Source organism: Charadrius vociferus, unplaced genomic scaffold, assembly GCF_000708025.1.
Source record: "Charadrius vociferus isolate BGI_N301 unplaced genomic scaffold, ASM70802v2 scaffold565, whole genome shotgun sequence".
NCBI lineage: Eukaryota > Metazoa > Chordata > Aves > Charadriiformes > Charadriidae > Charadrius > Charadrius vociferus.
The window spans coordinates 737,697-750,729 of record NW_009648358.1 but is presented as its reverse complement, the minus strand read 5'-3'; the positions used below and the strand labels follow the sequence as shown (position 1 = coordinate 750,729).

Here is a 13,033-nt window from a genome sequence, read left to right as displayed (position 1 = left end):
TATAACCAGATTTACAGCTTCTGGTCTTGGTTTCAGTTGCCGCTGACTTGGGCAAGTCCCTTAACTTTTCTGTTTTTCACTGTTCGTCTGCAAAATGGAGAGAGGAGGAAGGATCTTCCACAAAAGTTTTGTTTCTTTATGCTTTTGCTGTATCCTAGCCCATCTTTGTTTAAAAACTGCCAAACTCTTTTTTTGTATTTAGAAATCACCCACAAATTCCTTGTATATAGCACTTCCCCAGATACCTTTTGAGGCCGTACTTGAGATGTGCCAGATTTTAATGGTGGCAGTTGACCACGTTTTGTCAGAGCAGGGTTATTTATCTACTAAAGTAGAGTTCACTGTGGTAATATTATAGCAAAAAATGTAGCAAAATTAACCAGTATGAACAAGGGCCAGGCAGTCTCTTTGGGGACATTTTAGGCTTAAGGTAGAAAATGTATTTTAAATTTGTAGGAAATACTGGTTGATAACCCCTTTAGCATTTATATTCCAGGTAAGAGTTACAGTAAGACACAGAACCAACTTTCTTCAGTTTGATAATATCCAAGGATTAACATATCTGAACAGCTTCCTTCTCCTGTGGTATGATGGTTTATTATGTGAAAACAAAAAAGAAGAGCAGCACTTTCCTGCTGTTCTTTAAAGCGGGTCCAAAAATAATAAATCCAGATCGTCTTACTGGCTTTTTTCATAATTTACAGGTTGCTCTGCAGGCATCACTTTCATGATCCATCTCCACCCCAGCGTGTACAGAAAAAAAAGTTACTCCTAAGCCTAAAGTTGGTGATGTGCCATAAACTATATACTGGCTGAAAAGCAGGTTTACATGGCCTAGAAGCTTCTTTTGTCCATGTCTTTGACCCAAATCCCATAGGATGATGTCCCTCTTTTTTGCTTCATGTTGCCCTGTACAACAGCTTCCTGCTTAATACCATCAGACAGCCTTGTTTAAAAAAAAAAAAAAAAAAAAAAAAAAAAAAAATGTGACTTAGCAGGGAAGAGAGAAAGACAAGGAAAAACTGACTAATGACTCTGATGCTATGAACTCGTTTGCACTTTCAGCATGAAATTGATACATACATCGAGACAGTCATACTTCAGGTTTGGAAACCTGAAGATAAAAAAAGCCCCCCAAACCAGTGGATTGTTTTTTTCCTCCATGTGAACGCAAATTCAGTCCGTTTTTCTTAGAAACCTCTTGCTGAAATAAAATGCAGAAATATCAGATATCCCAAGTGAAATTCTATCCCAACGTAGATCAAGGGGGAGAGGAGAGAGAGTGTCACAGACATCTATAATGTAATTGTCAAAATATGCTACCACAAGCAAGCTATAAAAATCTTTGGTGACCCTTTTAGAGGAGGCTGTTTGGTGTAGAGGTCTCTCATTCAGTTTACAAAAAAATAAAAGTACATTGATCTATGGTAATAATTCTGTAGATAACTTGAGTACAAAAGGACATCACTACCAAAGGGTCTTATGGTAATATATACATAGTATGAGTCATGATCCCCCCAGTTTTTGGGGATAATTTGGAAATAAAGAGCTTACTATACGGTGTGGAAGTTTTTATATATTTGTGTAGTGTACATTTAACACGCTTATCTTAACCTAACACGTCGTTTGCCTTTCAGCCATCCCAGTTTGAACAGTGCATTATCCGTGCCTTGCAATCTCTTAAAACTGTGCTAGACTGCAAACCTGGAGAGGCCAGCGTAAGTTTTGATTCATGCTTTTATTTTCCTTCCTTTTATGTAAATTGCTGTTGGGTTTCAGAACAAGAACTTTCAGAGAATGACACAGGGGTATAACTTTCCTCTTTATTTTTTTCCATGTACACACTTTTCACTGCTGCTAGCTTTTAGAATTCTGTTTGTGTTTCCTTTATTAGGGGCGATTGTGTGTGTATGGGGCAGATTGGGCCTATATTTAAATCTTTAAAGCTGTTCTTTTGAAAAAATGCTATTAATGTGATTTTCAGATAGCAGTAGATGCAACTCTTTTTACATGGAAAAAAGAAGTGGGGGGCATGCTAGGAGTTGCTCTTTGCTCAGTGTTGCATCCAAACTACTTGCAGAACTTAAATTCACCTTTTTACTTCTCTAAACTTTTTTCTAAACCAGGAGTCCCAATTGTTACCATCCACTTAGTTCCTTGAGGCCCTGATTGAATGTGATACTGATGTTTTCTGTCAGGTTTCAGTGATCTAAGGAAGTTTAACACTTTTCCAAAGTCCCTTGGGCCCCTCTGTATGGGTATTGTTTCTCTCTCCTCCTTTATTTTAATTTTTATGGCTAGCTTTTCTAGTTTCTCAGTGAACATTATTCAAAAGAATCTGCAGCGCATGGCAAATCCTTCCTGTTAGAGTGTAAAGACCTTTGAATATCCTGGGAGCTTTTGCTGTAGTTCTGTTAGCCAACAATGATACGTATCACGTGTACTAGGTGTGAGGACTTGTTTCCTTTTAGTGTGTTACCTCCTCATGCTTGTCAGACTGTTTACTGGGACTTGTATTCTCTCTCCCCGTTTTTAGGGGGGGTGAGGAATTGAAATTGATCCATGAAAAAACACTGTGTCCCAACAGCCATTCCTATAATTGTGTCATCTCTTTAGGGATGGGTTACTCAGGCCTGCCTTAAGAATAAGGCCATGTGAAGCTCTTTTGCTGAAATAATATGCTTGCATCTTCAGGTTTTCCAGCAGCAGAAAACACAGGAGGATGTGTGCCAGCTAAGCATTGGGATCATGCAGGTAACTCTAGCACTTTTAAGTATGAAATTGCGCAGACGAGTGATCAACAAAAATGTCTGCTTTGTACCCTTTCCACCTCCCAAAAGGTAGCTGAAGTTGATGACTGTGTTACTCCTCTGATACACTCTGGAATACTGAGAAATGTTTGACTTTAAATGTACGTAGAGCTTACTAGCTGAATCTGATGGTATCAAATCCTCAGAGGGTGACATATTCAGGTATTTTACTGATTGTGACTGTTCAAGATTTTACTGATGATTGAGAGACACTTGCTGAGCTGATGTCATCTGACATTGATACGCTACAGTAAAAGGAGCAATGCTGATTTTCATCAGCTGAAGATCTAGCTTTTAATTTTTGTATCAGAAACCTATATCTGATCTGATAAAATCTGATATTTTTTAAATACATTTGAAATTATGTAATAACATTCTTTAGGCTTTTGAACCGTTTTTATAGTCTTCTCAAATAAGACCTTGTGAGCCAAAGCAAAAAATGGGTTTTAGTGATGCTTCTGTGATGTTTACTTGGGACCAACTGTTCAGATTGAACAGCTGAAAACTATTAACAGTGTCTTCATTGCAAATCAGCAGATTATCATTACATAATTTTAGCCATGCATGATGAGAATCCCTTAGCAAGATTAAAAACTCCTGTGTTTTCCTACAAGTAAACAGTGATGTGTATAAAATTAAAAATATGCATTCAAAAGGTGTAACTAAAATGTTATATTATTAATGTATGAAAGGTTTAAGACAAAGGTGACAAAGATTGTTCTGCTTCTATTGACTGTCGTAAAAGTGAATTTAAGAATGTTTTTTTTTTTTTTAGTTCTGGCAGAAGATGTAGATCTTGCTTTATTGTTTCCTAGGTCTTTATAGACTGTTTGGAACAACTGAGCACCAAACCTGATGGTGACATAGATACAGCACAGTAAGTAAAATAAATAGGACCTAGGTGTAGTATTCTGAAATTGAGGGTGCACGTCTCAAATTTCAGTGGTGGTGTGGTTTTATCATGTCTGGTATTTCATATTTCTTGTGAATACTTTTGCCTCTGGTTAGTGATACTTTGAAGTAAAAGTAGATACTTTTTATGCCAAATGGTTGAGTGACATCGTGTAATAAATATTGTACAAAGTAATGAATATGGTATTAGTTACACTATTTTATTCAACAACATGAGCTGTAGTGTGCTGTAGAAGCAGGTATGTTGTTTTTGACATGACCTTATGTGGAATGAGTTGTCCTTGCCACTAAGTAATGTCTACTTGTCGAGAAGCAGCCCCTGCCTTTCTTTTCTTCCCTTCTATTTTGACTGATTCTATCGGTATTTCTGCTAAATTCTTGAAAGTTTGTTTGTTCCATAATTGCTCGTGAACCACTTATATTATGGACCAAAACAAGTCAAAATAATCTGAGTTTCCAAGAGTACCAATCATTTCTGTGTGAAAAGCCAGAGACTTGGCAAATATTGGTACATGCAATACACATTAGAAAAAGGCAAATTAATTGTGTTCCTAATACCACTTCCTTTTTTTGCTATTTGGATGGCTCTGTTGGCTGGATAGATGTAAAAACAAATCAGAATCTGTGGCAAACCAGAGAAATTGTAGAAAATGAAAAATCTTTAAGAGGGAAAGGTCTGTAGCTAGAATAATACTGTCTGTCCTCAAAGCTCCTGCAGGCTATGTGGACATCTTAGAAAAACTGAGCAATGTGGGCTGCTTTATTGTCTGGTGTGATGGGGCTTGAAATAAGATTCCAGTCTTCTGTTCCAAATGTTCATTTGAATCCACCATCTATCAGATCACTATGTATCAAAATCACTATACTACTCACTTACAAAATAATATTCCTAGTCTTTCAGTTGATGTTTCATCTCCAGATTTGTTTGGAAGCATTCATGAAGACTCAAGTCTTTCTTCAGTAAGTTTGGCTTCTATTTCTAAAAAGCTGATGTGATACTTAATGCTTCTCAAAGTTAAAGGAATGCAGTCTTCTTTTTTTTTTTTTATTTTTCTTTTAAAAACAATGTTTGTCTGTGATATCTTAGTATGCTATCTTAAAGTAACTAATGAACACAATTTTTGAAACCAGGTCCTCCTCCGAAACTAAAATGGAATTGTTGAAATCAGTGAAAATAGCACTGATGTTAAAACAGCTGAGGATTTGACTTTTGATATATCACCTTGTTTTAAATGATAAGAACTGGTCTGATTATAGTTACTTTTTTTAAACCCATGAAGATACAGATATTCAGTAAGGTAGTTTTTCCCCAAAAAATTATTTTACTGCCAGTAAGTATTTGTGTGGCATGTTTGGTTTTGGTTTTTAGGAAATTGGAAAAAAGGTTTTTAATATTCTTCACCTTTGACTTTGTTAATATCCTTTCTTCTAGTCCAGTGGCTGATGGAAAAAGTGTATTTTTTCCCTGAAAGAAACCTAGTGAGAACCTCTTGTGAGATTAATATTCCTTAGTATAGGTTTTAAATGTTGTCAGAAGCCCAGCTTTGCCTGATTTACAAGAGCAATAAGCATTTCTGCTACAAGAGAGTCACAGAATGCCAAATCAGACCAAGTTTCTGAACTGCAGACTATAATAATTAGTTCTTTATATCTATTTATTCTTGCACCACATAGATTTTGATATTCATTGTTGACAAAGTAACTTTTTGTGGATGTTCTGCTCTTCCTCCCATATGTCATAGGTATGAATGTTTAAAGAAGAAGAAATCAATAAATTTTGATACCGTGGAAACCAAACATTCTTACTAATTTTTTTTCTATAAATCATAGAACACTTTATCTTCTCGTTCCTGATTGAGTAATGAGAACAGAGAAAGTGAGTGCAGAGTAGTATTTGTCACTGTATTTTTAAAATGCTCACTTTTTGAATAGTCTGTATACCAACGGATTGTAATTTAAAGTAGGCAACTGCACGTCTCAACACTAGTCATCGTATTACTGGAATACAAGACTGCCAGGAGTTCTTCTGGGTCTGAAAACCAACACCATTTTTAATCAGATCTGCAGTATTTTGATGATTTCATTGCCAAATAATTTTGTTTTCAAAATATTTGCTGCTCTTGATTTTGAACTTCCATCTGAGATAGAAAAATGTTTTACTATTGCAGGGAGGAGAGAAATGCTATTTAAATAGTACTTCTGTCTTGTTTGGTTCTTTGTTTCTTTGGAAACTACACCTTGTTGCACCAAGGTCAGGGAAAGGCAATCCTGGTATCTCAACTTCAGAATGTCTTTGACCTTGTAATTAAAAAAAAAAAAAATCACTGAAGAACAGGATAAGTTATAGCCACTTATTTTTTTTTCCAAATTAACTGCCGAAATCATATACTTCTGAACATTCTAGTATTGTAGAATGGGTGAGTGCATTTGTTCAGTACCTGGTTTTCTTCCCTTGTTTTAGCCAGCTTCATGTGAAAGTGAGGATGATCTTCGGTTACGTTTTTATGATGGTCATGATTCTTAGCATATTTCTTGAAACAAAGTAAAAGCCGGAAGCAGCTTCCTGGAAAGCTGTCCAACCCTAATTTTTGTAAAGAAGTCTTAACCGCGGTTCTGTATTAGTCACAGCTATTCCAGTGAATGCTCCAGATCCCATAGAAAAAGCATACGTGTTCAATCATCATACCTGATACTCACTCACTTCTTGGTGCTTTATTGAGAAAAATATTTGTAAACTTTGCTTTATTTATCAGCATGTTTATTACACACAGAGAGTCAATAAAATACTATACATTTCCAGTATTTGTCATGCTGATATTTCTTTTTTCTAACTATTACCCTCTTTCTTCTGTTAAAACAAATTTTTAGGAACAGAGGCTTTTAATTGCACTCAGCAACTGCCGTTATCTGGAACGCCATACCTTCCTTAATATAGCTGAACATTTTGAGAAACATGGCTTTCAAGGTGTTGAAAAAATAACTCAAGTAAGTGAGAGCACTGGAATTGAAGTATCATTGCTTGAAGGAAATAGGTTTTTATTTGTTTTACTTTCTGTGGAAATTAAGTACATGTGTTCATATGGCCAAAAGGACTCTTGGGTGCGCCTTCTACAAATGAGTGGGGCTCCAAGCATCAGCTGGACACATCATCAATGACATGGTTGTATGTGTTTCTGTAAGGCTTAAATAGCTGGTATAGAAAATGTGATCTCTTATTCAGGGCTTGTGTGTTCAATGGCAAAGCTTATCAGATTTCTTAGTAAAGCTGTTTAATGTCACTGTGTTTTCTTAATGCAGAGAATAAAAGATCGTTATCTCAGAAATATACTTGATAAATTATTTCATCTGGTAATCGGTGTTACTGATAGCTGTTGTTCATAAACTAGTTCAGGTTTTTTGTTGGTTTTTTGTTTTGTTGGTTGGTTTGTTGTTTGGTTTAGTTTGGTTTTTTTTTTCAAAGAACGAAAATGTCAAAGTGGGCGGCAGTAGCTGTCTCATTTTCCTGCCTTTTTGTAAAGATTAATCATTTTTTATGAGAAACGTTGTGACTTAATCCTTAGGACTACAAAGCTAGTTTATTTCCAGAAACATTTGTTGTTTGGAAGTAAAATGTTATCTTTTCCAGTACAGAGTACAGTATTTCACTCGAACTGGTGTTTCTACTATGTAGTACATCCGTAGTCCTGTTCTGCCTGAACGTTGTTTGAATGTCTGTGGCTGAAGTAATTTTGAAGAGCATTTAAATGGGGTTGATATGATTTGTATGGTTAGTACAGTATAGAAAATTACTCTGGATATTGCTATTTGCTGCTGAGACAACTGAGAGTTCAGCTAGGTACAGTTAGTGTTGTCTATGTAGACAACAAGTATAGACAGTAAGAAAGAAATCCGTGATGTATTCAGCACTCTGTCTTGTGCAGCCACGTCGAAGTATTGCCATTAAAAGTCTGGTAGGTTTATAAATGACAAAATTTGAATGTTGAAGTTGCAGATTAATTTCAAATCTGTGTTAACCCTTTGAAAGCGCTGACTAGTGCAATACTGCATCTATGGGACACATCAATCAGAAATGCTAGCTGGGAGGATTTGGATAATTACATAGTCACCTTAAGATGGCAATTAATTTTAAGGGAGGCTAGAAGCCCAGAGAGGTTTAGTGGGGTTGCTGGGTTGTTTCAGTTTTGTTCTGTCACCTATATTTCTGTAAATTTCTTTCTTTATTTAGCTGTTTATTAGCTACAAAATTCCCAATAAAAAAAATGACAAAATTTTTAAAAAATAAAATTTGTTTTTATCTGAGAAGACTACAAAAAACCCTATGCTTTTAAATTCTGTTAGCTTTATAAATTGAATTTTAAAGTAAATTGTGTAGTGTATATTGGTAAAAACTGTTGTTTGGTTGGGGTTGTTTTAAGTTGCCTTTGTTAGAAAGGAAATTATTATTATCTAATATTCTGAAAATATAGAAATCTCAAAATGGTAACCAAGAAAACTTTCTTACATTCTACATGGTAATTATTTCCATTTTTTCCTTAGTGTGCAAATACAAAGTTACATAAAATGGCCAAATTTTACACTCTGCTTTAGCACATGCCATCTTTACACATACTTAAGGTCCTCACTAGTAATTACATTTAATTTCTACATAACTCTTAAGTGCTTTTCTGTGGAAATTCTTTAATTCAACTTTTTATCATCAGTTTCATCAATTAGCAAGTGGGAAATGTTACCCCATATCATTCATCCTTGCTTATTGATTAAGCTTCTGAATAAAATTGTTTCCACAGTTCTGATAGTTAGCTAAGGCAGCGGGGTTACTAGGACAGAGGCTCAAAATGACTTTAATACAAAAATTGAAAACTCCAGTTACAGGGAAGTTCAGAGCAGAAGGATAACAATTGTATATTTTTATGAGCATTTACCCCACTTGAGTGTCAGGAAAATGGGTATACACAACAGGAGTTGTTAAGGACTACTACTCTGCTTCACTGCCCCATCCTGGACTCAAAATAACATTCAGGTGAATTGTTCATTCTTTCTTGTAATCTTTCCACCAGCCGAAAAACAAGGTTACCCACCACTGTCTTAATTGTGCATTGAACTAGAAACAGGTTGAAGAGGACTTGCATGAAACAAAAAAAACCAACCACCTGCACTGAATGCGCAGATGATCTTTTGTATTGAATGACTGCAGAAGTGGAAGGTGGAGTTACTTAATTCTAAAACACTTTAAGGACCACTGAAGCAGTTGCTTCACAGATTCTTTGAATAGGTGCATGTTTGCAGGGACTACGTGCTGGAACTTGTACTGTATTTTTCCCAGTAGCTCAAACCTAAATAGGAATGGTCAAAGGATAGTTATTCTCCCTAGTCATAAGAAATTGAAGTGAGAAATGTCTTGAAACCCATTCTGGGTTTACATTTCTGTGATGCTGTGTAAGGGGAAAAAGAGGGTTTAGTGAGATTTTTGTACATTTTTAGTGTGTTCTTTTTCGAGTCTTGAGTGTCAACAGGCTATTGGATAGAAGGGAGGGAAGAAGAAAATAGCCTTGATCTTCTCCTGGGACCAAATTTTCAATGCCCCGTGTCTTTGGGATACAGATCCTCTTGTGACTAACTAAAGGAGGTTCATCAGATAGGAAAGCAGGAGAGTGGTCGTGTCTCTTTGTTTCTGAGCATCAGCTTCGCCATCCCAACTTTGCTGAATCTGGCAGCAACTTTGACCTCAATAATACCTGTTTTCCCTTGCCCTTATGATGTCATTCCTGAAGGCTTATCTCTCTATCTCTTCCTCACTCAAATATTGCAGTTCCCTTTTCTCTTCACTTAACGGTGTAGGCATGCCATAGGAGATGCCAGTTCAGAGACATCCCTGCAGTGAATAAGCTTCATCCCTTATTCTGCAGCTTGCAGCGTTAAATCTTTTTGTCTTTCACACAGAAAGGAATGATAAAGAGTCAGTATTCTTTTCTTTCTTCTGAATTCCCAGTTTGGTCTAGAGCCTTGCCGCCTTCCTCACTTTTAAACCCCTTTGCTTCTGGAAATGATCATATATATATATATATATATATATATATGATAATATATAAATTATATTGTATATATATGATAATATATGTATGATATATATATTTTTCCCCTAATGCTTGAGGGAAGTGAATAATAGTTTAAAAGATTTCTTTGCTATCTCTTAAGCTCTTACTTATGAGATTCAGCTTATATGTATTTATGTTTATGATATTTTCAGTGTATTTTATTTGCATTTATTATCCATTATCATGCTAAAATACTGACTTCCTACTTTAATATTTTATGATACACACTGTGTTCCAGAATTGTTTTAGAAGCTACAATTACAAGGCATACCTATGTGTAATAAAAAGCTCTTGTATAAAATTTAAAGTTGTTCAGATAGAATGAGAAAATTGTGCGTATCCCTTTAGCTTTCAGTCTGGCTAAGTTATGTGAATTAATAAAAATTGCATAGGGAACTGTTAAAGAGGAAAAATTCTGCAGACGTTTGTGAGCTGTAGCTTATGCATCTGTTGTACTGCAGTGCCTTGAAGTAGAGGGGGGAAGTTCACATGTACAGTTTCAGAAGGCAGAGACTCCAAAATAAATCTTTTTAAAGTATAGAGCAGATAGCGAGAAATCGCAATAATTCCAATGGGTAGATTTTAAATATTATATGAAATTCTTTGTGTTTCAGGATGGAAATTATTATGGGCATATTTTAAAGCATTGGCAAAGTTTGGTTGCTTGCTTGGTGCAAGATCAAGACCTCCGGACATGCAGAAAAAAAATCATGCCATTAGGCAATAACAGTGTGATGTGCCTGCTTTGGCATGTCTTGGACCTTTCTATATGTATCTATTGCTGAGCCCAATGAGAAAAAAAAATACTGGGTAGGATGGACAGATAATATGGAAGTTCCTAGTTTTTTTATATATGTAATTATGAACTGAAATGTGTAAGTAATTGCTACTCTTTACCTAAAGTTAAAGAAGATGTGATATAAGTTTTTGGGTATGTGATTTAATTCTTGTAATTAATGACTGTTTATTATGTTCTTTCTCTCCCTTTTTTTGTTTTGTTTTTGTTTTGTTTTTTAGGTTAGTATGGAATCCTTGAAAGAGCTGGATCAAAGACTGTTTGAAATGTACATTGAATTCAAGGCAGATCCGATAGTTGGGTCCTTGGAACCTGGCATTTATGCAGGATATTTTGATTGGAAAGATTGTCTTGTTCCAGCAGGTAAATATCTACTTATAAAACTCTGCAATTATTTTAACAGTGATTGATAGGAGCTAAAATATACTGTAAAATTAAAAACTTCTTTCTAGTCTGTTTTTAACTTTTGACAAGTTCTTATTATAAGTTCTTTCTCACAGACTTTACTTAATTCCTAAATCATTTTTCAAATACCCTCAGATGATTAAAGCAGCTTTTATCATTGATAATCTCTTTAATACTTGTTTTTTGTGATTATTTTGCTTCATTGCTTATATATAATAGAAAGAATTATAAAAGACATCTTTGCTATTTTCTTATGAAATTCATTGAGGTTGTTTGGGATTTTTTTTTCCAAAGAATCTGGCCACTTTTGTAATAGATGTAATTACGGTTCTGAAAAGGTAAAATTATGAGAAAATGCATACTATAACAGTAGTTCAGCAAAGACTGTTAAACCATTGAAGAAGGGCAGGTATAAGGTATTGAAAATGACTGAGATGTTAGTCATTAATTAGGTGCTTTAAGAGCCTCTGTTTTAAGGAAGCATAATATAAATGAGTCTGGGATTTTGGGGTGGTTTTTTTAAGTAGTGAATACTGTGCACATCTTAACACTTAGGTCCTTTGAACATCTAATTTGTCATATCTAAAATGAATACATCTAAATCGCTTACCACATGAATGTCTGGTTAATACCAAGTAGAAATTAGTTGCAGTAACGTAGTACATGGCATTTTGAAGGTGATCTTGTATTAGTTTTCAGTAAATCGGTGACTGACATAGCAATTTGTACTTTCTTGTTTTGATTGTTTCATAGAGTTGTATATGGCAAGCTTAGTAGAAATTTTGTGGTACTTTAAAATTTGATAGGGAGGTAATTACGCTTGTAATCTGTGAATCAGGAGGTGCAGTGCATGCTCACTGGGCCTTAAAAATGCAAAGATCTTAGGGTTTATTATTTTAAAGAAAAGCGTCTTTCTACCGTTCATTACTACTTTTGTGCTCAGAATATATGCTCTAATACAGACTATAGCAAAAAGAACTTTAAAATTTAATCTTGCACATTCAAATTTTTATCTGAATAGTACATAACTTCTCATCATTTTTAAAGTATGTTTTTGCTTGGCATATTTGCATTCCTACTAGCTAACAAAGACAGAGAAAAAGAAGTTGTTTCAGATTTTATATGCCCATTTCTTGACCTAGTGCATGGGATCTATTTACTAGACTCCCATTGCCTTTAGGATTATCCTGTAATATTTTTTCATTTAAAGGAAGTACTGAATTTCTATTAGAGATGTGCCTTAGTCTGCTTGTTGTCCAGTGTATTGTTGGTTTAAAGCACTTTATCTGCAACTTTTTGGTAAAAATCAGAGTAAAGATGGTGATTATTAGAGACTCCTCTTCAGAGATATATCATAGTATTGGCCAAGTGATGCCAATTTGAAGTAGTGAAAAAAGTTGTTTGGGTTTTTTTTTTTGTTAATCCCCAAGGTAGACATGTTCAGAAGGGACGCATAGTCACTTCTTCCATGCTTCTCCATCTTGATGATCTATCTTTCTGATGGATAAATTCTGTCATAGGTAGCTTGTTGACTATTGGTATAAAAGTGTAACTGTGAGTACCTTCAGTTTGTCTGGTTTTAGCAATGATTTATTGACTGAAAATATTCAGGGCTCTGAAGATAACACTAGTGACTGGGAAAGTCTCCCTCTTGGAGGAGATAGGTGACCTTGGTTATTGAAAATGACTGGACAAAAACCCAACCACCTCTTTATGGAGCATATGAGAATCTGACTTTTTCCAGTATTCAATTAAAAAAAATAATAAATCACCCAGCAAGCATATAATTATTTTTTTCTTATAAGTTAATATTCACAGACAAAATTAAATTGTGCAACAGGATTATAGTTCAGAAAATATACCATTATGTAATCTAAAAGATGCAGTTAGTACTGTGGTAGACGTACTATCTTTTCATTTTCCTCTTAGAAAAACCCAAAACAAGCAAACAAAAAAGGCTCTACTTTACAGTTCCTCTCCAAGTATAGCATGAAAAGGATTTGCTTCATTAAACT

General features: G+C 35.0%; 1 protein-coding gene across 1 annotated transcript in view; it reads left to right on the top strand.

Moving 5' to 3' along the window:
• The window catches only part of EXOC2 (exocyst complex component 2), a 119,075-nt gene that overhangs the window by 71,456 nt on the left and 34,586 nt on the right, over window positions 1–13,033 (top strand). Inside the window, exons 17-22 of the mRNA XM_009885252.1 lie at window positions 1,638–1,718; window positions 2,695–2,754; window positions 3,626–3,687; window positions 4,616–4,682; window positions 6,591–6,707; window positions 10,835–10,976. Coding sequence (XP_009883554.1) covers window positions 1,638–1,718; window positions 2,695–2,754; window positions 3,626–3,687; window positions 4,616–4,682; window positions 6,591–6,707; window positions 10,835–10,976 — 529 coding nt within the window. The remainder of the gene's footprint in view (window positions 1–1,637; window positions 1,719–2,694; window positions 2,755–3,625; window positions 3,688–4,615; window positions 4,683–6,590; window positions 6,708–10,834; window positions 10,977–13,033) is intronic.